The 27,017-nt window shown below is 44.8% G+C and overlaps 2 protein-coding genes across 2 annotated transcripts in view; one reads left to right on the top strand and one right to left on the bottom strand.

The window, feature by feature from the left end:
* The window catches only part of RAVER2 (ribonucleoprotein, PTB binding 2), a 43,019-nt gene extending 38,474 nt beyond the window's left edge, over positions 1–4,545 (top strand). The window contains exons 11-14 of the mRNA XM_060773670.2: positions 289–434; positions 809–898; positions 3,319–3,444; positions 4,125–4,545. Coding sequence (XP_060629653.2) covers positions 289–434; positions 809–898; positions 3,319–3,444; positions 4,125–4,271 — 509 coding nt within the window. The 3' untranslated portion in view covers positions 4,272–4,545. The remainder of the gene's footprint in view (positions 1–288; positions 435–808; positions 899–3,318; positions 3,445–4,124) is intronic.
* An 8,138-nt stretch (positions 4,546–12,683) lies between these two features.
* The window catches only part of JAK1 (Janus kinase 1), a 52,735-nt gene continuing 38,401 nt past the window's right edge, over positions 12,684–27,017 (bottom strand). The window contains exons 21-25 of the mRNA XM_060773669.2: positions 21,154–21,278; positions 20,673–20,845; positions 19,621–19,738; positions 17,328–17,438; positions 12,684–15,908 (exon numbers count right to left, since the gene is read on the bottom strand). Of these exons, the coding sequence (XP_060629652.2) occupies positions 15,807–15,908; positions 17,328–17,438; positions 19,621–19,738; positions 20,673–20,845; positions 21,154–21,278 (629 nt within the window). The 3' untranslated portion in view covers positions 12,684–15,806. The remainder of the gene's footprint in view (positions 15,909–17,327; positions 17,439–19,620; positions 19,739–20,672; positions 20,846–21,153; positions 21,279–27,017) is intronic.

Genomic DNA, 27,017 nt, shown 5'->3' with positions numbered 1-27,017 from the left:
CAAGCATTCACCACACTTTAAAGGGCAGGGCAATAGTCAGGCAGGAAAATGTCACATTTTTTGAGAATGGGGCAAACAATGTTATCTCTATTTTAAGCTGGGTGAAAGTCCCCTTGCCATGTTGTCTGTCACCACACCTGCCTTTTCTAGTCTTGCTTTGTTGCTTTTGAGCTACAATTCTTGTGGAAGTAACCATGTACATTTATTTCTGCATTATTTTGTTTTCGCATGGAATAAAAAGTTTTGTGTGCTGTTGTAATGATGTGGGTTTTTCCCCCCTCTGGGTAGCCATGAGCAACAAGGCCAGTAATGCTAAGCAGCAAGCTGGACTTTCAAATACCTCCTTCGATACAGCAGCTGCTCCCGGAAGCACTTCGCAGCAAACGGTGGACAACTATTTCAGCTATTCGCCTCAATACGGAGATTACACACAGGTATGCGACTCACACATGACTTCACTGCAGCTGGCTCATGTGCTCTTTTGGAACATGATTTGGTTTAATTCAAATTAAGATTTAAAACAACAAGATTGAGACATCTCTAATCTCAATCCTTCTATATCAGACATGGGCAAACTTTGGCCTTCCATGTGTTTTGGACTTCAACTCCCACAATTCCTAACAGCCGGTAGGAAGTTTGCCCATGCCTGTTCTATATGTTAGGGTATGGAAGTGTAAAACTAAAAATAGGCCATAGCTTACTTAAACATACATTTGTTTTGGAAAGAAGATTATGTGTATTGTCCTGTTTTTATGATGTAAAATACACAAGATGGTAAATCAGGTGAAATTTGCTTTGCCTTTTGCAGGATTCTCTCCAGCAATGGTATCAACAGTACGCACAGGCATATCATACCATTCAGTCTAGAGTAGGAGAATTAGAAAATGATGGCACAGAGGTGAGCTTTTTCTGTTATTTTTTCCCTAAATTATGCTTATATTATTGTTTCTTACTATTGTTCTCTTATACTAAGCACATTGCAAAGCCCAATTTTGAAAAACAACCAAAAACACATTACTTTTTGTTGAAACTTTCTAAATTTCTTTTAATGAGTATTTTTAGCAGAGGCAGATCACATTCTGAACAAACTTTGGCCAAAAAAATAATAATATCAACAACCCATGATTGGTTTGCCTCAGGGTTGCCATAAGTTGGAGCACAAAGAATACACTGTAATGAAGCAATAACAGTTACTAACTATAGCTCTACATTCTGCGAACGTCTTCATAAAGAATAAAGTAATAGGATTTTATAATCTTCACTGTTAATCATAAAACCTTCAAGTTCTTTGTGGAGATAATTTTGCACATAGAAAACGTGTAAATTAAAATGATCTAAGCATTTGCCAAAAGGCATACTGTCAGTAATATATTTATGATAATTGTAAAACAGGCCTGAAAATCCTTAACTGGAAGATATAATACAAAGATATAGATATAGCTCCCTAAGCTAACCCCTCTCCCAAATTCATAAGCATGCATTTATGGGGTAAATAGTAGCTGTGTGCATTCGGGATTTACCTTGATATGTTTTGCGTCCCGGCTTTTGTGGGGGCCCCGAACCATTTTCTTTGGAGCCTCCTAAAATTGGGAGGTCAGATATTTATAATAATAACAATAATACTTTATTTATATTCCACCCTTCTTATCCCGAAGGGGACTCAGGGCAGATCACAGTATGCATACAAGGCAAACATTAAATGCCGTGTTTTTGGATGGGACAAAGACAGAACAGAAAGGAGGCATATTGTGTTGTGTTGACATCCAGTTGAACATCCAGCTTGTTGGTGCCTTTGGAATTTGCCAGCCACAACTGGCATCAGGACTTCCTCCTTTCTTTTGGTCACCAGCATTCTTTGATCTTTTTTCTTTATGGTATTGTAAAATACCTCCCCTGCATTAGTGGTATCTAATTTCTCTAATCACAGCTGTAAACTGTTTTTGAACTGTATAGGTAAACAGTGAGCAGGGCTGACAGTCGGGTGCTCATGCCGTTCCGGGGCTTCGAACTTGCAACCTTTTGGTTGGTAGACCTTATCCTTGCTGGTGATTTACTGGCTGTGCTAAAGCCCCAGGCCTCTTTTTGTTTACATTATTGGGGGAGGGGACTTCACCTGTAAGCTCAAAGTGCCTGGGCTTATGGGTGCAGGCTTTGGGCCTATGTACCAGGGCCTGGCAGGTCCTGCAGTCAAGCGCCTAATAAGGAGCGCTACTTACTCGGCACTCAGCTGCAGGCCCTGTGAGGCCCGGGTGTGTAGGCCCAAAGCCTGCACCCGTAGACCCAGGCACTTTGGGCCTACTGGTGCAGGCTTCCCTGCCTACATGCCTGGTAGGGCCTGCAGCCGAGCACTAAGTAAGAAGGACTCCTTACTCGGTGCTTGGTTGCAGGCCCTGCCAGGCCCAGGCACATAGGCCCAAAGCGCTGGGGTGCCTTACTCAACGCTCAGCTTCAGGCCCCACGCAATCCATCCGAAAGGCAGGCCCACCTGCCTTTCGTATCGATTGCATTTTTGTTTCAGGAGGGGCCTTTCTGTTTCATGCCATTTGAATGGACGGAACAAAATGGAAATAACACAAATGAAATGAATGGGACAAATTCCAGGCCATGACTAGTAAATAGATTCCCCTTCCATTCCAGCATTCTAAGAAATACTTAAGTCAGCCTCTTCCAAGTCAGTTAGTTAGCCATCACCATTCCCTAGTTTTGGTGAGTCAAGCTGACGATTTGTAGAGGCCGCTTGGGATAATGGGTATAATACTATTGAGTTCAAGTTCCTCTTCCATCTTGGCCCAGCCACTGTATATATGTTTTTGCTGACTCATTGGATAGTTATGAGAATGAAATTAGACTAATCAAATATGCTATTATGAATCACTTTAAAAATGCAGGATATACTGTATTTCTTCAGTTCTAAGACATACTTTTTCCTATGTAAACATCTCTAAAAATGGGGAGCATCCTAGAATCACAGGTGTATCTTATGTACTTTTGTTGGTGGTGGATTTGGTACTGAATTTAGGGTGTGTCTTAGAATCGTTGATGTCTTACAATTAAAGCAATACAGTATTTGTCGCAAATTATTTACGCCTGAAAGAAAAACAAACAATGGAGAAAGTTGGTATAGGGCTTGACACATTCATATCTTTTAACAGCTTGACTGTTTTTGCCCAAATCACGCAAAGGAAAATCTAGGGAGCTTTTAATTGTGACCAGTCTCCTTCCCACATGGTACAGTTGTTGAATCCCCCCCCCCCCCATTTTTGCTGGCTCACAATGGCAAAAGACATGGGTATAAAACTCATTATTTGTTGCATGTAGGAATCTGATGGGGCTGTTTATGGTGACTACAGTACCTACCTGCAGGTCATGCCTTCTTATTATGCTACCACTCAAGCATCCTTCCCTCCAGGCGTCTTGCCACTTACACCTCAAAATGCACTGAAGGTAAGAAAAACGGATCATGCCCCTCTGTTTCTGAGCCGCAGCCAGGCTTTTGGCATTAGGCCTTGCATAATTTAACCTATAAATGGGACTTTGCATACATACAGCTCTTCTTGTTTCTGTAGTACTAGGCATGATACGAGACACTGGAGCAAGTTGTGACAAATGTAATTGATGTCATGAATGCAAATCTGACAGGAACCAATGTTTTGAAAGACTGGCTGCTCCCCATAGTTTAGAAGTATCTATGCTAGGCATGGGCTAACTTCAGCCCTCCAGGTGTTTTGGACATCAACTCCCACATTCTCTTAACAGTCTACTGGCTGTTAGGAATTATGGGAGTTGAAGTCAAAAACACCCGGAGGGCTGAAGTTTGTCCATGCCTGATCTATGTGCAGATTTCCATTGTTCTTAAAGTGTGTTACTGCTGTTCTGAAAATGTATAAAACTGATGTGGGTTTAAATCCACAGCAAGCTGATGGTGAAATAAATCAGTCTTAAAGGCCCTGCAAGATTCCCTTGCCACCCCCTCCACTCTTTTATATTATAACAGACTAATGCATCTGTCTCTTTGAATGGATCTTGGAATTTCATAAGATAAATGCAGTGATTATACAACAAACAATTTAGCATTCTTTTGGAATTATACGTTGTCTTTAATGATAATCATTTGTCATCCTTAGATGGCACCAATCAGAAGTGAAAAGCGAGGCTCTTCGTACCTCATCTCCACTCCGGAAGAGAGTCCTGTGGAATATGTGGGCCAACACGCTCAGGGCTCAGGAGTGCATTACGCAGAATTGTATCTTAAAAGAAAACGTGTTTATTGACATCACTATCTTGCTTGTAGACAAAGTCACTTCATACTATTCTTACCATCCATTTTCTTCACTTTCAATAAGTATTGTAGATATTTTTTTTAAAAAAAATCTATATAGGAAGTTCATTTTTCTAAGGAAAACTTATATGTAATAAGCAAGAGGGGGGTGGATGTTACTCCCCAGACTAGATTGTATCTGCTGGATGACAATTAAATTTCTTTAAGAAATGGCAGCTTTGTGAGTTGAGAATTTCTATCAAAGCAATAAAAATGGGGAGAGAAAATGTTCTTGTTATCTTTCTGGACACTTGCAGTGATAGTCTTAACAAAACAGTTATGTTGGTGTGTTTTAAAAACCTTTGGAAGATTTAGATTCCTGGCTGCAAAATATTTGTGTTTAATCCTTCCTTTTGATGTTTGACAATAGTAATATCCACTTATTGATTTTAATGGGCTTTGCATGCTGGATTACAGCCCAGTGAGTTTATTACTACCTGAGAATACAAACATTACAGTTCAGTCTACTTGGAAGTTACAAAAAAATTATAAGTTGCTTACCTGTAACTAGTTTCCTGAGTAGTCACCTGTGAATTCGTACATTTGGTATTTACACGCATGCGTGGAACAGCTTTCGGAACCTTCTAGAAAGTAAAATAACAATTTAGACCCCGGCTAGACCCGCCCACCCTCCCCCGAGTATAAGTAGCCCGTGGGCGGGGCTAGCCAGCAGTTCTCTTCCGCCGCAAAGCAGCCAGAAGGTGTGGCATGTACTCGAGGGGAGGATGGGCGGGTATGTACGAATTCACAGGTGACTACTCAGGAAACTACAGTTACAGGTAAGCAACTTATAATTTCCTGTCGTAGTCACTGTGAATCGTACATTTGGTAGATTAGCGAGCTACTAACCAAGGACGGTGGGCGTCATGCCACAGCCGAAAACAAAACTGCTCTGCCAAATTGAGCCTCACGCCTGGATACAACATCCAACTTATAGTGCGTCACAAAGGAAAGCGGTGAAGACCATATCGCTGCTCGGCAGATAGCATCCAGAGGAACTCCTTTCCAAAATGCCGCCGACGTAGCGACAGATCTCGTTGAATGCCCTCTCACGGGCCGGGGCAACTCCTTGCCCGCCACCCGATAACATAACTCAATCGTAGACACAATCCAGGAAGACAATCTTTGAGATGAAACAGGCATGCCCAAGACATCAGAACGATATTTGATAAATAGCTTAGGGGTCTTTCTAAGCGGAGCCGTTCTGTCTACATAAAAGGCCAGGGCCCTACGAACGTCAAGCAAATGTAAACTCTTCTCTAAGGGAGTAGTCGGATTCTGGAAGAAAGAAGGTAATATCAGGTCTTGGGAAATGTGAAATTTCGTAGACACCTTAGGCAGGAATGCAATGTCCGTCCTCAAAACTGCCTTATCTTTGTGAAATTTAAGGTACGGTGGGTCTGCCCTAAGAGCGCACAGCTCGCTAGCCCTCCTGGCCGACGTTATCGCTATCAAGAAGGCCGTCTTCCACGACAGACAAAATAAGCTGGCCGAGGCCAAGGGCTCAAACGGGGCCTTCATCAACGAATTAAGAACCAGCTCTAAGCTCCAAGAAGGGGCCACCGGAGTTACTGGGGGTCTAGTATTCATAATCCCTCTTTAAAAAGCCCTCACAAGGGGATCTAAGAAACACGAAGGGAGGCCCATTTTCCTACGAAACCACGAAATCGCGGCCAAGTAACATTTTAACGATGGGTAGGATAAGCCTGCATCCAACAATGACACAAGAAAATCAAGTACTAGGGAGATGGGAGCAGTGTCTGGATTCGCTCCCCGTCCCCTGGCATAGGAAGAAAACTTCGACCATTTATAAAGGTAAGATCGCTTAGTAGATGGCCTATGGGCCGCTTCTATAATCCGGAGTACAGAGTGGGATAAATCAGAAAACGGAGTTACAGTCTGGGGAGAATCCGCCACGCCGTGAGTCTCAGTCTGTGTACCTCTGGGTACAACACCTGTCCTCCTTGCGATGTTAGGAGGTCTGCCCTGTCCGTCAGGCGGGTGAATACTCCCCTCGCCAATAGGCGCAACGGCGAGAACCATGGTTGCCTTGGCCACCACGGGGTCACTAATATGCAGTGTGCGTTCTCTGCCTGTATCTTCGCCACCACCCTCAACAGAAGCGGGAAGGGAGGGAACGCATAAGTCCTGTAGTCTGTCCAGGTGTGGATGAAGGCGTCTCCTAGACACCTCCCCTGAGGCGACGCATGTGATCGTGCGCAGAAGAGATGGCACTTCGAGTTGGACTGAGTTGCGAAAAGGTCCAACTCCGGGGTCCCCCATGCTCGGAAGAGCTTCTGCACCTCTTCCTGGTTCAGGGACCACTCGTGATGTGTTAGCGGGTTCCGACTCAGAGAATCCGCCAACAGGTTCAATTCTCCTGGCACGTGGGTCGCAAGCAGATGAGTCCCCCTGTCTATGCACCATTCCCATATTTGTATGGAAAGGTCCAGCAGGGTGCGTGAGTGTGTGCCTCCCTGCTTGTTCAGGTAGTACATCACCGTGGTGTTGTCGGTGAGGATGTGTACTACCTGACCTGTGACTACCCTCTCGAAGGACTTTAGGGCCCTGTCGACGGCGAGAAGCTCTAGCACGTTTATGTGAAGAGCGCTTTCTTCTTCTTCCCACATGCCGTGAGCCACCAGGCCCTGGGAGTGGGCCCCCCAGCCCGTTAAAGAGGAGTCCGTGGTGACCGTCCTTGTGGCGCGAGGGGCGCAGAAAGGCAGTCCCGCACAAGCCCACTCCGGATCCATCCAGCAACGGAGTGAGGAGCGGACCCACGATGGCGGGGACAGTCTCACGGCTGGGTTGTCCATCAACGGGTTGAACTCGGAGAGGAACCAAGATTGGAGTAACCGCATACGCAACCTGGCATAGCGGATAACCGACGTGGTCGAAGCCATGTGCCCCAAGAGCACCTGGAAGTGCCGGGCCGACATGTCGGGTGCCCTGATGGTCAGGCTGACCAGGTCGCGCAGATTGGCGAAGCGGTCCTCGGGCAGAAAGGCTCTCTCGGCGATGGAGTCCAGAAGAGCCCCGATGAATTGGATGCGTTGTGAAGGCACCAACACCGACTTCTCCCGATTGAGTACGAGGCCCAGCGACTGGAGAAGAGACAAAACCATAGCAACGTGATTTTGAAGCACGTAACGGGATCTGCCCACCATCAGCCAGTCGTCAATATAAGGGTAAACTGTCACGCCCCTCGTCCTAAGGTGGGCGGCCACTACCGCCATGCACTTTGTGAAAACCCTTGGGGCAGCGGAGAGGCCAAAAGGTAGAACGTTAAAACAATACGTTTGGCCATTTACCCTAAAGGAGAGAAACCTACGATGGTGTGGAGCAATAGAGATGTGGAAGTACGCATCTCTAAGGTCAACGGTCGCGAACCAAACCCCCCTGGAAAGGAGGGGGGTTATGGAAGCAAGAGTCACCATCCGAAATTTCTTTGGCTTGATGTGTTTATTTAGATTTCTCAAATCAAGGATAGGGCGCATTCCACCACCACGTTTAATAATCAGAAAATATCTCGAGAAAAAACAGAACTGAACCGATGAAGGGTCCACTAAGGAGATGGCCCCCTTCTGCAACAGCATACCCACTTCCTCCATGAGCTGAGGGGAAGAAGTGGTGTCTTTCAACTGACCCACTCTAGGGATATCATGGAATTCAATAACATAACCATCAGAAACAATCGACAGTACCCAGGCATCCGTTGTGATGCGTGCCCATGCAGGGTAAAAAGGGGCAAGCCTGTCTGTGAACAAGGGGGTTGGCCCAACTGGGACCTCAGGGTTCAACGTGGTGGAACAGTGTGGAAGGGGAACCAGATGACCGGAGTCTTCTAATGGGGTCCCCGCCAGTCTGGGCAGGCCCGACCTTAAGCTCGTGGTAGGAGCGTCAAAGGCGCTTCTTGGAGGCGCCGGGAAGCTTGGGTTTCCCTTGGAAGGGTTGCCCCCTAGCCTTCTGGAAATATGGGGTTCGGCGGGCCCCTTGATATCTGGAAGTCCCCGAAAATCTATTCCTAAAGGGTCCTGAAGAGGAGCTATTGAAGGGTTTGCGATACGGAGTGGAAGACTGTTGCCACTTGGCCCTGGATTGGTTATACGGCTGCCACGTATATCCAAACTTATAGGCTGACTGCCTAACGTCTTGCTTCTGCTTCAAATTGTCATCTGTATTGGGGTTGAACAGTCCCTCTTCGTGAAAGGGGAGGTCTTCAGCTAAGGCCTTCCCTTCCTCAGAGAGGTTAGAGGCCCGCAACCAGGCATGCCTCCGAATGGAAGTGGCAGTGGCAAACAAGTTGCCCGCTGTCTCTGCCATATGTTTCGCAAAGTCTTTCTGTAGTTTCGATAATACCAGGGCCTCTCCTTGCAGTGCCCTGGGAAGGCGCTGCTCTTCCGGCGGCATGGACTCAATATGCTGCAACATCCGGTTCCACAGAAATGATTGGTAACCGCTCATATATGTAGCATAATGAGCCATGCGCGTGAATAAACTAGCTGCAAAGTAAGCTTTTTTTCCCATCGTGTCCAATTTCCTGCCCTCCCTGTCTGGGGGGGTTGTCACTGAGTTCTTAGGCCGTTTGGATTTGGTGACTTCGGCCACCACAGTGTTGGCTCTAGGAGGTGTCAGCGCCCATTTGGCAGCAGACATATCAATCTTATACAATTAATCTAATCGTTTCGGAACGGCCGGCACCGCCAAAGGGGCCATGTCTACAATTTTGGCTAATTTCAATAGATAAGGCAGCACTGGGAGGGCCGAGGAGGGGACCACATTTTGCTCATCCGATGGGTCCTCGACATGTTCCGGGGGTTTAGGGGCAGGGTTCTCCAGGGCCCGTATCATCCTTTCCACCAGAGCTGCAAACTTATTAAAATCAGCAGGGAGAATAACAGAAGCATCCTCACCCCCCAAGTTCTGAGTCACATCAGGTGGTTCTGAGCCGGAGTCACTGTCCCGAGGCTCATTATCCTCCTGGGCCGCAACCCCTGGCGCCTCCACGGGTGCGGGTCTCACGGGGGTGGCCAACGTAATGTCCAGTTCCGCAGTGCGGGCCAAGCCCGGGGTGGCTGGGACCACTGTGGCAGGAGAGATGCATACAGGTAAGTCAGAAGCCCTCATTGCTCCCAGGGGAGCGTTGGAGGATGACGGCTGGGGGCCCGCGATGGGCAGTCTATCAGCAGCTGGGGCAGTCTCGCCCACCCCGGTCAAGAGAAGGCCCGCTGGAGAGGCCTGTGGAGGCTGGGGCCTTGAGGGCGACGGCGCCACCTGGAGGCCAATTCCCCCTCGCCCCGAGCTCGGCAGGGAAGGGGGTGGAGGGGCTGCTGCCACCGAAAACGGCACCGGGGCCGGCACAAAGATGAGTTGGCCCGACGGGGCCATTTGCCAGAAGCCCTGCGGGGCCGCAACTCTCAGCTCCTGTCCCCTCCGGGACCGATGGGAGCGTCTCCGGCGCCTCGATGGGGGCGATGAGGAGGATGAGGAGGAGGATGAGGTCGAAGAGGAGGAAGAGGAGGACGACCTTGAACGCCTGTTGCTTCTCGGCGAGGCTCGGTACCGGCGGCGCCGGGAGCCTCTGCTCCTCCGCGATGGGGACCTGGAGCGCCTGGGACGCTTGCTGGGACGGCGGGAACCCCGGCTCTCTCGCTGTCGGTCACCAAAAGCGGCCACTGCCGCGGGCCCGACAGCACTTGGCATGTCAGCCGAATAATCAGCTGGCTCCTCCCGGGGCCCGGGGGAACTCCGAGATCGCCGACCTCGGGGAGGCTACAGCCACACTCGTATCGATTGCGAGGGGGGGCGGGCCATTGAAGAGCCCCCCGAACGCGCCGCTTCCCGAAGGAACAGGCTCCATGGGCGGAGTTATGGGTGGAGCTACAGAGGGAGGTCCGTCCTGCCTTGGCCCCGCCTCCTGTCCTCCCTCGGGCCCGAGGGAAGACAGAATCGGCATCGCTGGAGTCAGCAAGGTCTCTGGGGGCAGGCTCTCCGGCCTCGAGGAGGAGGCCCTGACCGGAGTAACATCTGCCGACTCGAGGCACAAGGTAGGTGCTTGTAAGGGCCGATCTGGTTGGTCTCGCTGCTCCGCCATTACAGGGGGCGGAGCTGAAGAGGAAGAGGCGCTTCCCGCCCTTTTTGAGACCGCTTTTTTCCCGGTCAAGAGGCCGCGGCCATCTTGAGGGGTCTTATCTTTAGGCCTTTTTGCCTTCTTTTTGGGCACATTTCCAGCCTTTTCCAGGAACGGCAAAGTATTCAGCACTGAGGGCGCCTGTTGCGCCGATGGCGTAGGCGGGAGCAGGGCTCTCTCGTACAAAGCCGCTTTAAGTCTAAGCTCGCGGCTTTTTCTCGTTTGTGGTGTGAAGGCCATGCAGATCGGGCAGGCCTGAGTGAGGTGCCCCTCTCCTAGACAGGCCAAGCACATAGAATGCCCATCCGTATTCGGATACAAATTAGGGCAACTGGAGCACCGTTTGAATGAGGTAGTCGCCATGGCTAGAAGCCTCAGGCACGCAAGGCCTCGAGAGAGAGATCCAAGTTAATCGACGGCAAACGGGGTCCAAATCTAAATCCAATACCTTAGTCAAACAGTCCTGATCAAAGTCCAATATAACAAGAGAAAGCTCGCACGGAGAAAGAAGGTTCTCAAGCTGCCAACTGGAGCGCGGAAAAGAGAACTGCTGGCTAGCCCCGCCCACGGGCTACTTATACTCGGGGGAGGGTGGGCGGGTCTAGCCGGGGTCTAAATTGTTATTTTACTTTCTAGAAGGTTCCGAAAGCTGTTCCACGCATGCGTGTAAATACCAAATGTACGATTCACAGTGACTACGACAGGAAAAGTAACAGTCACATCTTCTAAAGTGCTAGAACATTAGGAAGATATCAGTAAAGAGTTGTCTTATTAATCAGATTATCCTAGTGTAATGCTGAAAATACATGTCTGAATGTCAACATTTCTATAGAAACAAAATGGAGACTCACCTGTGTTTATTCGTTTTGCTTTGTCCCTACAGACAATATTCATATGCTTTTCCAAAATGAGTATGAATTTCTGTTTAGAGTCCAATCTAAATTATGGCTTAGTAATGATGTGCATCTCCAGGTTATATTGGATCACAGCCCATTTCTATAAACCCATTTTTAAATTTTTGTTGTGTCCAGTTTAAAAACATTGAAGCACTGAGTTCACTAAGCAGCTTTGGCAATTCTTGGTTGACTCCTGGAGTTATAACTTTCTGTATTTGTATAGTTGTTTAGCTATGTGGTGACTCTTCTCTTATTTCTAAGTAGAATTGGCTACTTACAAAAACCCCTGGAGCAGCCACACTCACAGTTTAGTGTCCTTGAACTGAAAAAAGCAAGCCCTCATAAGGGTGTATTTTGATTAATATGTTTAAGAGAAAGGCAAAAGTGGAAGTACTCATATGGAAGGACATGCAGGGGTCCTCTCAAAAGAAAGCCTGAATGCAATCCAGTAGAATTTGAGAAAGTTATTATTAAACCATTTGATGAATTATAATTTGTCTTAATTATGAGTCAGATTGCAGTGATGAATCAAACAGGCATTACTCACACATAGCAGATGCCGCTGGGACTTATAGAGACGTATTCCCTTCCTACACTTTGAGTATTCTAGTCTCCTCTCTACTGAGTCTAGTTCTGAATAAAGAGCCCCTTGGCGAATAAACTAAAAAACCATTTCATGATGTTATGTAATTCTATGGTGATCTTGTCCCCCTGAAGGAAGTGCTGGATCTTTTTCTTTTCCTCCTTTATCTATGCTCCTGTCGTGGAGGAAAGAGCCACAGTAAGGAATCTGGTGGTTTTTCAGATAGGAGTACAGAAAGCCTTCATATGAATACACACAATATGCAAACAGTACATTCAACACAGACAAGAAACAAATCCTTAAGGGGGGAAAATTCACTTCTGTTTAAAGTAGGGAACTGTAGAGCAGAAGACAGACAAGTGAATCCATGGACTGTATCTTCACTTCTTCACTTCACTTTATTTCTTAATTAGTCGCTCTCCACCAAGGTGCTCCGAGCGACTTACAGTCTAAAATAGCATTTACACAGTGTCAAGTCTCCCATATGTATATATGTATATTTCCATACTTTGTGTGGAACAGAAGGATCTTAAAACAGCTTGCCACATTTTGTCTGAAGACTTGGATGGGTAGGTCTACATAATTGAAAACGAATATAAATATGAAGTGCAGGAAAAGTGCAGCTATGGAAAGATAGGAAAGTTAGATAGATGTAAGTGGGGAAGATATATGTGTCAGATGCACTATAAGATGGATCCAGCAATATTAACCTGGTTGCTTGGACGCAATAAAATTAAAAGAAAATCTTACAGAATATACATGGATTAAAAGCTTTATTTTTTAATAAAGAATAACAAAGTGCATATACAGCAGAAACAGGCAATATTCAAAAAAATGGCTCTAGCTTGATTCAATTCTAATTTGATGCTTGATTAAATTTTACATTATTGCAATTCCTCAAATGCAATATTTGACTTTAAAAAAGAACATCATTATCTAAAGAACAACAGTTATAAACTAAGCCCATTTTACTATTTCACCAGTAAAAGGTGCAGTACATTTACAGAAGGGCATGGCAAAGTAAAGTGACTCCTTTATTAATGGTCCCAATTGAGATTTTTTAAAAATAGGAACTTCTTTATGGTAGGATAATGTGTTCACAGCTTCTATCACTATGGTCTATTCTCTCTTGCAACTTCTTGCAGTATTTGCTGGAATCCACAATGAAACCTATTTGCACCTAGACACATCCATCTTGCTAGACCAGAGATTATGGCTTCCAAAAACAATTCATCCTTATAACTTTCTTTTTATCTTTAGTCTGATAAATATAACAGCCCCCATGTTGTCATGCACAAGGATCAACATATTCCTTTTACAGATTACTAAGTGCACTTTTCCACAAATGCAGTTTTGTTCTCATGTCTTGTGACCACCTTTGGATGCCTACAAGGTGTATATATTAAAATGTTACTTCAGAGTCTCATAATTATTTCAGCATTCAGTCAAGAAACATCTCTAATGAACATTAGGTGCACTTTCCTTAGGGCACACTTTCCATGGACTGACCTCTCCCCCTGCAAGAGTAACCCTAACACTTCCACTCTGTCCTGTAACAAATTTATCAGGCAACTCTTTAAATGATAGAATTACTCCTTTTGAATAAATAAATGAGCACTCTTATTGAAGATCAGGCAATACAATATAAACTTCCCATCTGAGGGGACAGCACTGGTATAAAAAATACTAGCAAAAGTTTATAAATGCAACATATGTATGAACAGAAGCAGCAATCCAAAATATGAGCATGCTCAGTGGTGACTTTGAAAGGGGTTTTTTTGTCCTTGAAGTTGTTTTGAACATGTCATATATACTGTAATAGAAAGTGCTTCTGAATGTTTAAGGCAGGTACAACAGGTATTTGCTCACAGACATGAAATCACTGATGTTTAAGACACAATAGCTCTTTAAACCCTTTGGGTGTATCGTTATTAGGGATGTGCGATCCATTTAAAAAATGGTTCAAAAGGCATTAAAAAACTGGGGGACACTGCCACTTCATTTCTAAAGCGTTTCTAAAGTATTGTTAAGAAAAAAAATTGCTACTATAATGAGAGTAACAAAATTTCGTTACTATTTTGTTATAGTAATTGCACATAATTACTATAATTGGGAACACCTTCAGGGGCTTTCTCTCATTTTTAAAGCTGTTGGAGTGAAATTTGCTACAATGTAGAACTCATTGACCACTGTTAGCCTGCCAAATTTCAGAATGCTTCATTTATCCACAGATTTCTGGGGAATTTTCAAAATTTTTATAAACAACATTTAAAAAAAAAAACCTACAAGAGCTATCTACTTGAATTTTTATATACAATGCAAAAGATAACCAGAGCACGAATCCCCAGAAGCTTCAGAAAGATTCACACATCTACAGATTTTTGGGGATTTTAAAGTTTTGACAAAAATAATTTATCCCCCACAAAAGCGACAACAGCAATGCCCTTGAATGTTTGTCATCTTTATGACACTGAACTACATAATTTCAACTTAGCACAGGGTTTATACTATTATTTACTTTAGTTCTCTTTGCAAATTCAATAATTTTATTTATTATTATTAGACTGACTCTAAACAGATGGTGCCACCCATTGGGACTTTCTGATGCTGAGCATTGCATTCTGGGAAATGTAGCTTAGGGCAGGGGTGTTTGCATTCTCTGCCACAGGAGGCCTTGCCTTCCCAAACTACATTTTTAAGAATGACGTGTTCTCAATCTCCTGCCCATTAATTTTGCTAGTCCCGCCCAAGTACCTTTGCTTATGGCGACAATCAGGCCAAAGAAAAAGGACTGGTTTTTAAAATGCTTTTTGTTCTCTTGGCTTTACCAAAGTTGCTTAATGCTAATTCTCCCAAGTGACCTTGGGAGGCATCCGAATGTTACAAAATCTTAACGAAAATGATTGGTGAGTGTTTTGATTCTTAATCCTGCCCCCCACAAACACACACCTTTCTAACATCAATTCATATGCACAAATCTAATGATTTGATCCGAAAAATGAATTAAAGATGAAATTTTGCACACCCCTAATAGTTATACTCAAGTAGTTATATGGCTTTTTAGGATCCCAATTAAAAAGTGATCTAATATTTTTGCACAATACTCACTTTAAAGCAGACATGGGCAAACTTTTGTCTTCCAGGTGTTTTGGACTTCCACAACTCCTAACACCTGGAGGACTGAAGTTTGTCCACACCTGCTTTAGCAACTATTCACAACTATCAATGTTATAATGATGATTTAATCAGAATTACAAATTCCATCTTCAATTACAATTTTATGTAAGGTGTTAGTTTTTTTTATCCCTGCTGCATTGTCAAAGCACAATCACAAATCCCACTTAAAGATTACTTCTTTGCTACTGTAATCTTTAATTCTGCTAAGAGTGTACATTTTTTTGATTTTTTAAAAAACATAATTATAGGCTCTTTAGGATATATACATTTTGAGGATATCTTGTATCTTTATGAAAGAACTACTATTAACATACTTTTTTTTTACTCACTGAGTCATGAAACTGTTTCTTCTGGTATGTTTTGTTTGAATACAACATAATTGAAATTGTGCACAGACAAATGACTAAAATTTGTGTTTTAAGGCCACAGTTCTCAAATAATTTAGACTGTCAGAAATAGCAGAATGCTGACTAGAATCTTCAGTCACATCTCTAAGAAGTAGGGCCTTGACCATTGTGAGAATAAAATATTGACCAGAGAAGTGTCAAACCATGATTTCTGTGTACTTCTTGGCTCCTACTGGAAGAGGAACACTTAAGAGAAAAGAAAGTGCCTTTAAACACAGTGTTACCAAAGTACAAAATTACAACGGGTAATAAAAGAGCTCAAATATTTGACAGTGAATAGTATAAAAATCTTGGATTACATCTTCTTCATAAATCCTTCAAATCCTTGAATCAGATTGTGGAACGTTGTCCTCTCGCCAGGGTCATGCACCCAGCATCTCCTCATCAGTTGATTAACCTAGAAAAGAAAAAGCAGGCAGACTCAAAACATGTTAATCTTTCATTTAAGGAAGACCCAGACCTTTTATGTAGATCGTACAGAGTCACACTTAGGGAAGACACGTATATAGCCCAAGAACCCTCAAAGGGGGGAAATGCTTCAGGTACTTATAAGAGTTAACAGACATCACAGAAGGATCATTCTTCAAAAGCATGTAGTGATGTACATAAAGATAAATGGGAAGTTCAGTAGTATTTATGATTTGTAATTCAGTTTTGCCTTTTTCAAGTTTGGATAAAACTTTAATTAAATGTGTGAAGATGTAATACTGTATATTTTAAGGCAATGTGGTTAAATGCTGCAAACATTTTAGTTTGTTACATCTATAATAAGTTTTTTAAAATATGGAAGTTAAAGAGTAACCCACTACCAACAACAACAAACAAGACAATGATGCTTGGTAAAGTGGATGGCAGCAAGGAAAGCGGAAGACTACACTACAGGTATAAGGACCTGAGGTCTTTCATTCGTAGGGTCCCTGCAAAGTCATCTTGATCGACATACGATCAGAAAGGATTTGACTTCATCCCTCCACCCCCAATTATCATAATATCTGGAACAGAAATTAATCCCATATGGAATATTCAGATATATACAGGGTCATTTTCCTTATCGATTTTTCCAGAATGCACAACATGATCCTGGACGTGCATAACAAAGCCCAACAACAAACTTGGTGTTTGGGTTTTTAGGCCTGTCCCTATGGTTATTTGAGGTGCTGAAGCAAAGAATTGCATTGGATAGAAAGCATCAGCTCTAGTTTCTTAATTATGGTCATCATAGTTTTCTATGGGTGAGCAAGTGACGACTCATATATGGCACATGCTCTGTATCTCAAAAACTAGAACTCATAAGAGAAAAATTGATGCCATTTTTAAAATTAGGTTAAATATACCTAGAAATAGGACTGATATTTGGGGCACCAAAATATGGGTTGGCCAGTGTAATCAAGTGGGGTTTTCAGCTGTTTCTCAGCCACAACCCAACCAAAATTATACAAAAATTCCCAAATACTTTCTAATGGTTCAAGAAATACCAATAATCCTCCAAATTTGATGCATTTGATAAGAACAGGAGCTGTGTAATGCAAATCTGTATGTTCAAGCAAGGAATGTGGGATTTTGCAACCAGGATACATTTAGACATGGGTCCCCCCGTCCCCCCCGCTATGATTGTTAGTACTCTGGGTTTGAGGGCTTCCAGAGACAAAAAATTCATCAGAAGTATCTCATTCTGTTTAGGAATTTCCTCAGATCCACATGCTTCCCTTCAATGTGCTTGGTAGCTCAAGCACTGCAAACTTCTCTGAAGCCTTATGAAGTCAGCCTTTAGGGCAGGAGTGAGAACTGTGTAGGTCTCCAATTTTTAACTGCTTACCTCTTCAGGGCAACTTTTGGGACATGGCAAACGCTTTCCTTCTCCTAATATACGCACAAGCCGCGTGACTGTCATCTGACCTTGGGTTGGCCCAATCATCTTTAAGAATTCCTGTAAATATTATAAAAAACACATGTTTACTATCCTGTTAGCAGAAGTGGGCATTCAGGGACCTGTGGACCAGATGATAAAATGAACTAAGAAGAGGATAGGAAGTGCATCCAAACTGGCAGACTGGGTCTGTGAGAAAGAGAGAGGGAGGGAACTCAATAATGGTGAAAACGGGGGCTTTGTGGACTCAAGCCAATTTTGAATGGCAAATTAGGTCTTTTCTGAGTCCAAGGAGAATAAACGTGGCAGTGGGGAAGTGAAATACAAAAGCACACACTTCCCCAAATGTTGCTACACAGAAGGAGAAGAGAGAGTATTCCAAACGCTTCGCAAATTGAGAGCTCTTCAAGTTCAGACTTCAGCTTAAGTTGAAGTGAATGTGTCTAGCTCTGTTACTTGCTCAACTACTATGAAATACTACAGAGACTGCAATCCTATTGTACCATGCTGGTGTAATGCTCTCCTATGATGCTTAACCCACTTTTTCCCCAAGGGCTGTGCAGCAGAACTGCAGAGGAGGCAGTAAAAACATCTCGCCACTTCCCACAGAGTTAGGCAGGACAAATAATGTCCCAAGAGAGCCTTCCCAGATTTCTTTTCACTTTTGAATACCCTCATGCAAACTGGCACAGTGGGGACAAGGTTACACAAGAATCAACAGAAACTTCTTGGGAGATTGACAAGGTGGCTGGTTTCTGCTTTTTCCTGTGGCTGCTCATTTTATCCTTGCTGCTGTGCCCATCATTGCACCTGTCTACGCAGCTGTATTTATGGTGGCTCATAAGATCTTTATAAGCAGTTTGATGTTTGCAACAAACCTTAGGAATAGGACTCAAGACTATCTGCATACCCTAATAAAACAATGCAATATGAATATGCAGTATCTGCTGACAATATTTAATGTATTGCTTTCAATTAGATAAAGAAATGTGCAGTTCTTCTACAGCCAGTTAAATTAGTTGCCACTAGATTGCAACGAGTGAACGCTGGCCCAATTTCTGAGCAACAAAGACGTATTTCCCACTCTAACGCTGTTTGAAAACACTTCTGCGCCATTTTAAAAAGGGATGGAACTCTTCCCCTAAACAATAAAGCACAGCTTCTCTTTTATCTTTTGGGTCACAAATATCGTATCTCTCTGTTCTTACAGGTCTGGGGAGTGAAGGATTGGCAAATTGGGCATGAATGGGGCGCGTTGCCCTCTCCTAAGCACAACAGGTCTAGGAGAGGGCATTGAGTGGCTGTCCATGTCTGGGAGCTTCCCCCAACATTGGGAGCACTTTTTTAAGTGGACACATTGGCAATATTCAATAGCTGGGTGAGGCAACTGGCCTGGGGGGAGGATCAGTTAGGCACTCCAGAGTCAGCTGAGAAGACAGAGAGGTGTACAGTCCAAATTGTGGAGAAGAGACATAGGCAGAGGAGCCCAAAGTCAAAACCACAATTTAGGATATTGATCAAATTGAGGTCAGTAGCTAGTCCAACAAGCAGGAGAGATGTTCCTAATACTGCACTTGTGGCAGAAAAAAGGAACTGGGGCAATAGACCCTCTCACTGGTTATATATACTATCAAGGGGAGAGTGGGCAGGGCTTCTGCCAAAATGCATCTTAAAGCCACTAGAAAGTTCCGAAACTAATGTGCAAGCCCATTTCACAGGGGTCCACAGAGAAGTACCTGACTTGCTTCTTTTCAAAAGAACCTTAAAAAGAAACTCTAAGGCAATGCACACTGTTGACCCAAAATATTGGAGCAGGACTTACTCAGTGATACTCATTTAAACCAGTTATACTAGTTTGGTTCAGCTAAACAAATCGTACCACCAGTGGAGAATGTGCCAGCTTTGGATTGCTGACATCACAGACTTTTCTCAGGTTACAAAACTAATTTGCATTAGTCAATCAGCGACTTCCTGAGGCAGATGGCGGTAGCCACAAACTAAATACAAGGAGCTTTCTTTTATTCCATGTCCAGAATCAAGCAATACACTGACCTTCACCCCTGAATAACCCTTTGAAAAGGTTGGTGCAAGAGATGAACCCATGTGTGGTGCACTGCCTCTGTTTCCTACCTGAAAACATTTCTAAACCAAGAGACCTCTCTAAGTCTATGTTGAAAACTGACCCTTTGCAAAATCCAAAATCTCCATTGTGAAAACGTCACATTCTTTTCCAGCTACTTACTGCCATTGGACTGCAATCAGAGTCACAATATGTCAATAGTTCATAGAGGGTCACTCCAAAAGACCAAACATCTGAAGCAATATAGAATTTGCTCTGCAGCAAGCATTCTGGAGCATACCTGTAGACATAAAAGGTGGCATTTACTCTTTTGATAAGTCTGCTACACAAAATGGCCAAAATCCTGTTGTTATTCCTGACCAGCGTAGATCTATTCTAGTCAGTGGTATTTACCTTTATGATAATCCACTTTTCAGTGATTGATTGATTGGATCAATTGTTTTGGCTTCTTATGTTAGTTACTCTGAGCCTTTTTTGGTAGGGAACAACAATGATGACGATAATGATGGTAAGTCTATTTTAGTGAGAGTAACTACCAGGATGCCAGCCAATGCGTATTTCAAATTTAAATAGTGAGATATTAACTTATGTATAGTGGTATTAATGTAAATACAGAGATAATAGCAGCACTCCAAATTAAGTTATAATTCCTGATTTTGCAAACAACCCATTGGGAGGGAAAACAAAACAGGAAAAAATGAAAATAATTAGAAGGCGTGGACTGCAAATCAAAAATAACAAGAAAAGCATGCAAAAGATGAGAAGTACTGCCCAAGGGTGTATGTGGCCCTCCAAGTGTTGCTGGACTTCATTCCCATTGGTTCTGTCTAGCAAGACCTGATCATGGATTGTAGCAGAGGCAGTCCCGTGTTTGAAGGGCCACTCCGTCACCATTCTTGGACTAATGAAATGGGTGTTCAAGTGATAAATATGAACTGATTAAAAGAAGACTTTACATTTCATGGATATTTATGGAAATAAACACCCATCAGACTGAAGTAAGCAATACAATTATCTGTCCTTATGACTAACTCACATAAACAAGTGATTTTATTAACACAGAACAGTAGTTGTATGGACTGGACAAGAAAGCCTGACTCTAAGCTTTTGAATAATCTACAGTCATATACAGGAAGTTTTAAACACAACGTTCTTGCCTTTTGCAGCACAAACCTGCTGTATTTCTACTACACTGCCAGTAGATATCTCCTTACCAGAACACAGGGCTGTCCCGATCATCATTGACTTTGTAGTACTCCTTATCAGTCTCAATAGTCTTGGTCAGTCCAAAGTCCCCAATCTTTACTCTCTGCTCATTTTCAACGAGAACATTTCGTGCGGCCAAGTCTCGATGAACATATTGGCGAGATCCCAAATAATCCATTCCCTGCCAGTGAAGAAAGTGCACACAAAACTTTCACATCTGTTTCACACTCTTCCAATTATTGCGTTTCAAAGCACCACTAAAGGATCTGCTCAAAGCATAATGCTGAATCTTGTTATTTTCTTAGCTTTTCAAAACTAATGTTTGAACTGTCTAAAAAATCAAATGATTTTCCCCCCAAAAAACGAACAAGTTCTTTTTATTTTTGAATAATAATTTCAAAGTGTTATTATGCAATACAAACATTATAATAAACACCAATGGATCGAAATACCTACCACTACACATAATACAATACCAAGAGAATTTACCTTACAGATTTGTACAGCATATTTCAGTTGCTGTTTCAAGCAGATCTTATTCTTGTTTCGGGGAAGATACTCTTTTAGGCTTCCAGAAGGAAGGAATTCCATGATGAGTTTAATTCCATTTCCACCTTTGCGAAAAAAGTAATTGAGTTATTTCACAAAATAAGAAAGTTAATTTTTTCTTCGTGTCCTCTGTGAAATGCACACTTATGGGTTATCCTTTCACGCATGCGCAGCAATCCGGAACTTTCTAGAAATTTTAAATGATTTTTAAATGATTATTTAAGTACAATATAAGCCCCGCCCATCCCCCACCCCCACCCCCACCCCCGGTATATAGGCCCTAGCGTGCGCCTGAGAGGTAGTTCCTTTTTCCGCGCCAAACAGGCAGCATCTCAGGACTTTCTCTACCTTCTACGGACTTCTTTGGCTTCTGTTGACTAGGACCGTCTCTCGACCTCCCAAACTCTCCTTACCTGACTCGGACCGGCTGACGACTCTATTATCAGGCTAGAATGTCTTCTCTTTGTTTTAAAAATTGCTCTGCCTGCGGGGCTAATCTCCCCGAGGCAGACAGGCACTCTAAATGTCTCCTTTGCTTAGGAGAAACCCATAATCTCCAAACGTGTGAGATTTGCCAAACCTTTACCTCCAGAGCGCGCAAAAGCAGAGATGCCAGGCTGAAAGCGCTGCTTTATGAGCGGGCCCTGGCCCCGCAAACGGCTCCCACCCCTTCCCAATCTTCCCCGATACAAGAGACCTCCCAGCCTTCCTCCCCACACGTTGGGGATAGGCGGGACAAAAATCAGGCAGACGCTCCCATTGGGGAGCCGCCGAAAAAGAAATCCAAGGCACCAAAACAGACCACAAGGTCTTCAAAAACAAAAGAAAAAGCTAACAAACAAAAAAAGGGACGGCAACTCACTGGCACACAGCCCTTGAGTCCCCCTATACTGCAAACTGTGCCTTTCCTTCCCGGTTCCGCTCTGCATCTGCAGGAACCGCTCCCCAACATCCTCCAAATGGAAGACCCCTCCCACCTTCCTCCCCTGGAACTCTTAGCTCCGCACCTTGAACTGCAAACACAGCCTCCGACTGATCTCTCTGCCTCACCCCCTCCTCTCCCCCCATCTCAAACCTCGCCTCCTCCCTCCCCCAGCCCTCCTCAATCCCCGGAACCGGGCGAATCCCCTTCGCCCACACAGCCCAGTACCTCGGCGCACGCCGCCGGACGCCGCCGCCGCTCTCCGACCCCGGTTCCACACCGCCCTGAAACTCCCTCTCTTCCCCCTCCCAAGAGGATGCGCTCTTTGCCTTCGGAGCATCAGCAGCCTTATGGTTACCACGGCTATCCTTACCACCTCTACCCTCCTCCTCCTCCTCCTCCTCCTCCTCCTCCTCCTCCTCCTTTCCCCTTCTATCCTTATTATTACCCTCATCCTCCTGATAACTTCAGGGGATCCCACCCTCCTCACCTCCCGGATCCAAACTTCCCCCAACCTCCACGTGACCCTCCTTCAGCCACACTCTCTCTCCCTCCAGATCTCCAAGCAGATTTGGACCCTCAAGCCTTCCCTTTGGATCCAAACATGCCCCCCCAATTAGACCCAGAGACCATTGATTTGGAGTCTACAGATGACACACCAGTTATCCAAGACCCCCAACCAGACCCTGATCCTTCCCCTCAACATTTAGAGGATTTTAAAAAATTCTCAGCACTGTTGATAAGACTTGCTAGATCTTTAAATCTTACCACACCTGAGCCCACAGACACTGTGACAGACCCATGCTTCACCTCTACTGAACAACAAACACCTGCATCCACTGTGTTGCCCACTCTTCCATATTTGTTGAAAATTCTAAAAAATACAGGAGTTGCACCAGCCCTGGTTCCAGCAACTCCTAAAAGAGCAGAAAACTTGTACCGTATTGATCTATCCACAGCCTCATGGCTCTCTAAGATGCCCAAGGCAAATTCTGTGGTGACCGATGCTCAACCAAAGCCTATTCAAAGAAACCAAGCATCCCCCTCTGACAAAGAAGGGAGAAAGCTAGACTCTATGGCCAAAAAATTCTATTCCTCAGCATGCCTTTTCGCACGCATGGCCCATTATGGGGTTTATATGAGTGTATACCAGACGTTCCTCTGGAACAAAATATCCCCATACCTAGACCTATTACCACCAGCCGAACAACCATTGGCTAAAGCCTTCCACGAGGAAGCCCTCCTATTGGCCAAATTGCAAAAAGACCTAGCAAAAAATACAGCTGACACTTCTGGAAAACTTATTGCAGGCTCAGTAGCCCTCCGGCGCCATGCATGGCTTAGGGCAGCAATTCTTTCCCAATATCAATGTTCTCTCATTGAGGACCTCCCTATGGATGAAGCAGGCCTGTTCAACCCAGAGACTGACTCACAATTGGAGCACTCTCATAAAATGAAACAAAGTGTACAAATATGACCAACAACCATACACTTATCAAAGACAACGTTGGGGCTCCTATTACTATCGCCCCCAGTTTTATAACAGACCCTACAACAACTCTTTCTACAGAGGACGACAAAGACCATATACGCCTGCGACATCTACAAGACGCCCTTCACTTCCGTCTAGAGGTCAGTACCGTGGTACCAGGCCCTCAAACAACAACAAACGTCGTTTTTAGCATAACCTCTTCCCTTCCCTCCCCCTCCCCCACACAACCAATCACCTACCTTGACAGATTACACTCTTTTCTCCCACAGTGGCAGTCCATTACCTCTGACACTTGGGTTTTGGATATAGTTGACAGAGGATATGCGATTGAATTCAACGAATACCCACCAGTGGGAAAAGTCATCCTCACACAACCTTCCCAGGCCATATGGGAAGAGGTTCACTCATTACTCCTCAAAGGAGCCATATCTCCTGTACCTCCACACATATCCAACACCTGTTTCTACTCTCGCTATTTTCTCATAGACAAGAAGGATGGAGGATTACGGCCCATCCTTGATCTTCGCAGACTCAATACCTTCATTACTCCATGCAAATTTCGTATGGTCACTCTTCCCAACATCCTCCCCTTCATTCCTGAAGGTTCATGGCTAGCAACAATAGACCTACGAGAAGCATACTTCCACATTTCAATTCGACATTCACACCGAAGGTTTCTCACCTTCACAGTCCAACACTACCACTTCTCGTTCAATTCTCTCCCGTTCGGTTTATCCACCGCCCCCAGAGTGTTCACAAAGTGCATGGCGGTCATAGCCGCACACCTCCGCCAACAAGGTATAACAGTTTTTCCTTACCTGGATGACTGGATGTTGGCCTCATCTTCTAAATCTCAATTATACACAGATATTCATTACACCTTATTTCTTTTACAGGATCTCGGCCTGGTTGTGAACCACGAAAAATCGCAACTCCAACCAACTCAGCGCATCCAGTTCATAGGAGCCATCATAGACTCCACACTTCAAAAAGCCTTCCTTCCAGAGGACCGTTTCTTAAAACTTCAACAGGCTATTTTCTCCCTCCTCCACTCCCAACAAGCCTCGGCTTGGGCCATTCAGTCTATACTTGGCCACATGTCTTCCACCACAGCCATAACCCCCTTTGCTCGGCTTCGGATGAGGCCCCTGCAAAACTGGTTCATCAGGGTTTTCGACCCCCTCCACGATCCACAGTCTCGAATTCTGCACCCACCACACAAGATACTCCAGTCCCTCAAATGGTGAACAAAAGCACACAATGTTCGCCTAGGCATGCCTTTCATACAGCCACACCCATCCATGTCCCTAACAACAGATGCCTCCAACTCAGGCTGGGGAGCACATCTCAAGGGATTCAGAATCAGTGGTCACTGGCTCCCTCAAGAAACACACTTCCACATAAATGCCCTGGAAATGATGGCGGTAGAGAAAGCCCTTCGGGCCTTCACCCGCATCGTCTCCAATCGCATAATCCAAATAGTGACGGACAATACTGCAGTCAAATTCTATATCAACAAACAAGGGGGAACGCGGTGCTGACGTCAATATCAACACGCATCTGGGAATGGTGCATTCAGAGAAACATCCTCCTCACGGCCATTCATTTACCGGGCCAAGACAACACTCTAGCAGACTCACTGAGCAGAACAGCGAAAAACAATCACGAATGGCATCTCCACATGTCTCAGTTCCAAGCCATTACACGCAAATGGGGAACACCTACAATAGACCTGTTCGCATCCCCAGCGAACACTCACTGCCCAATATACTGCGCAAGGCTCCGCCCTCACGTATCCCCAGGCTGTCTAGGAGACGCCTTTCTTTTCCGCTGGACAGCAGACCTCATCTACCTTTTTCCCCCCCTCCCCCTCCTGTCACCTGTCATAGCCAAAATAATCCAGGACAACTCCAACTGCGTCCTGATCACCCCTTGGTGGCCACGCCAACACTGGTTCGCCACCCTCCTCCAAATCTCCAACGGGGACTATTTCCACCTTGCCCCCATTCCGGACCTCCTCACAGTAGAGAACGAGCTCGTTCTCCACCCAGACCTCCACTCCCTCCGCCTGACGGCGTGGAGGATCAGACCACATTAAACTTGTCAGAAGAAGTATCGCGTATACTCCTCGCTGCTCATAAACCATCCACTACAAAGTCATATACCTACAAGTGGTCAATATTCTCAACATTCACAAAATCAGTGGGTCACGATCCCATCACTGCACCCACTCAGGTGGTGCTGGATTTTCTGGTTCACCTTTCCAAGAAAGGCTTCTCCCTCTCCTCTGTTAAATGTTACTTAGCGGCTATCTCTTCCTTTAGAAGAAAACGTGGCTTGCCGTCCCTTTTTCAAGATAATTTGGTTCAATTGTTTCTAAAAGGATATAAAAATGTTCATCCTCCTGTCTCCCTTCCCCCACCACAATGGAGCCTGGAGCTAGTACTATCTCAGCTATCAAAACCTCCCTTTGAGCCTATGGCCTCTAATGATATCTCTCACCTCTCCTGGAAAGTGGCATTCCTAGTGGCCATCACCTCGGCCAGAAGGACCAGTGAACTCGCGGCCCTTCGATCAGACCCACCATATATAAGGTTCCATGATGACAAGGTTGTACTGCGAACCGATGTCACTTTTCTACCAAAGGTAGTCTCCCACTTCCACATGTCTCAGGACATCATACTACCAGCCTTCTTCCCAAATCCATCCTCTCCTCTCGAGGTGGCCCTTCACTCACTAGATGTTAAAAGAGCCCTGTCATTTTATCTCCATAGAACATCCCCACACAGAAAATCTCCCAGACTCTTTTTAAAATACAGGAAAGACATGATGGAGCACCCTGTATCTTCTCAGGGGTTAGCCTCATGGATCGTCTCTACGATCCGCCTAGCCTACCAATTGGCAGGGAAACAACCACCATCTCACCTGGTGGCCCATTCGACCAGATCGGTCTCCACCTCTCAAGCCTTTTTGCGTGGAGTTCCACTGGATCAAATCTGTAGAGCTGCTACGTGGTCCACGCCGTCCACGTTTGCATCCCACTACAAACTGGATATACTAGCCAAGAAGGATGCGGCCTTTGGCAGAGCTGTACTGTTTTCCTGCGTGGCATGACCCACCTCCAGGTCAGTAGCTTGCTATTCACCCATAAGTGTGCATTTCACGGAAGACACGAAGAAAAAATAAAGGTTGCTTACCTGTAACCGTATTTCTTCGAGTGTCCATCCGTGAAATTCACACGACCCGCCCGTCCTCCCCTCTGTCATGCCTATATATGTTACGCCGCTATTTGGCGCTTGGGAACTACCTCTCAGGCGCACGCCAGGGCCTATATACCGGGGGGGCGGGGGATGGGCGGGGCTTATATTGTACTTAAATAATCATTTAAAA

Source organism: Anolis sagrei, chromosome 4 (assembly GCF_037176765.1).
Source record: "Anolis sagrei isolate rAnoSag1 chromosome 4, rAnoSag1.mat, whole genome shotgun sequence".
In the NCBI taxonomy this organism is placed as follows: domain Eukaryota; kingdom Metazoa; phylum Chordata; class Lepidosauria; order Squamata; family Dactyloidae; genus Anolis; species Anolis sagrei.
Note: the sequence above shows the minus strand (reverse complement) of the source record. Positions and strands in the feature narration are given on the sequence as shown.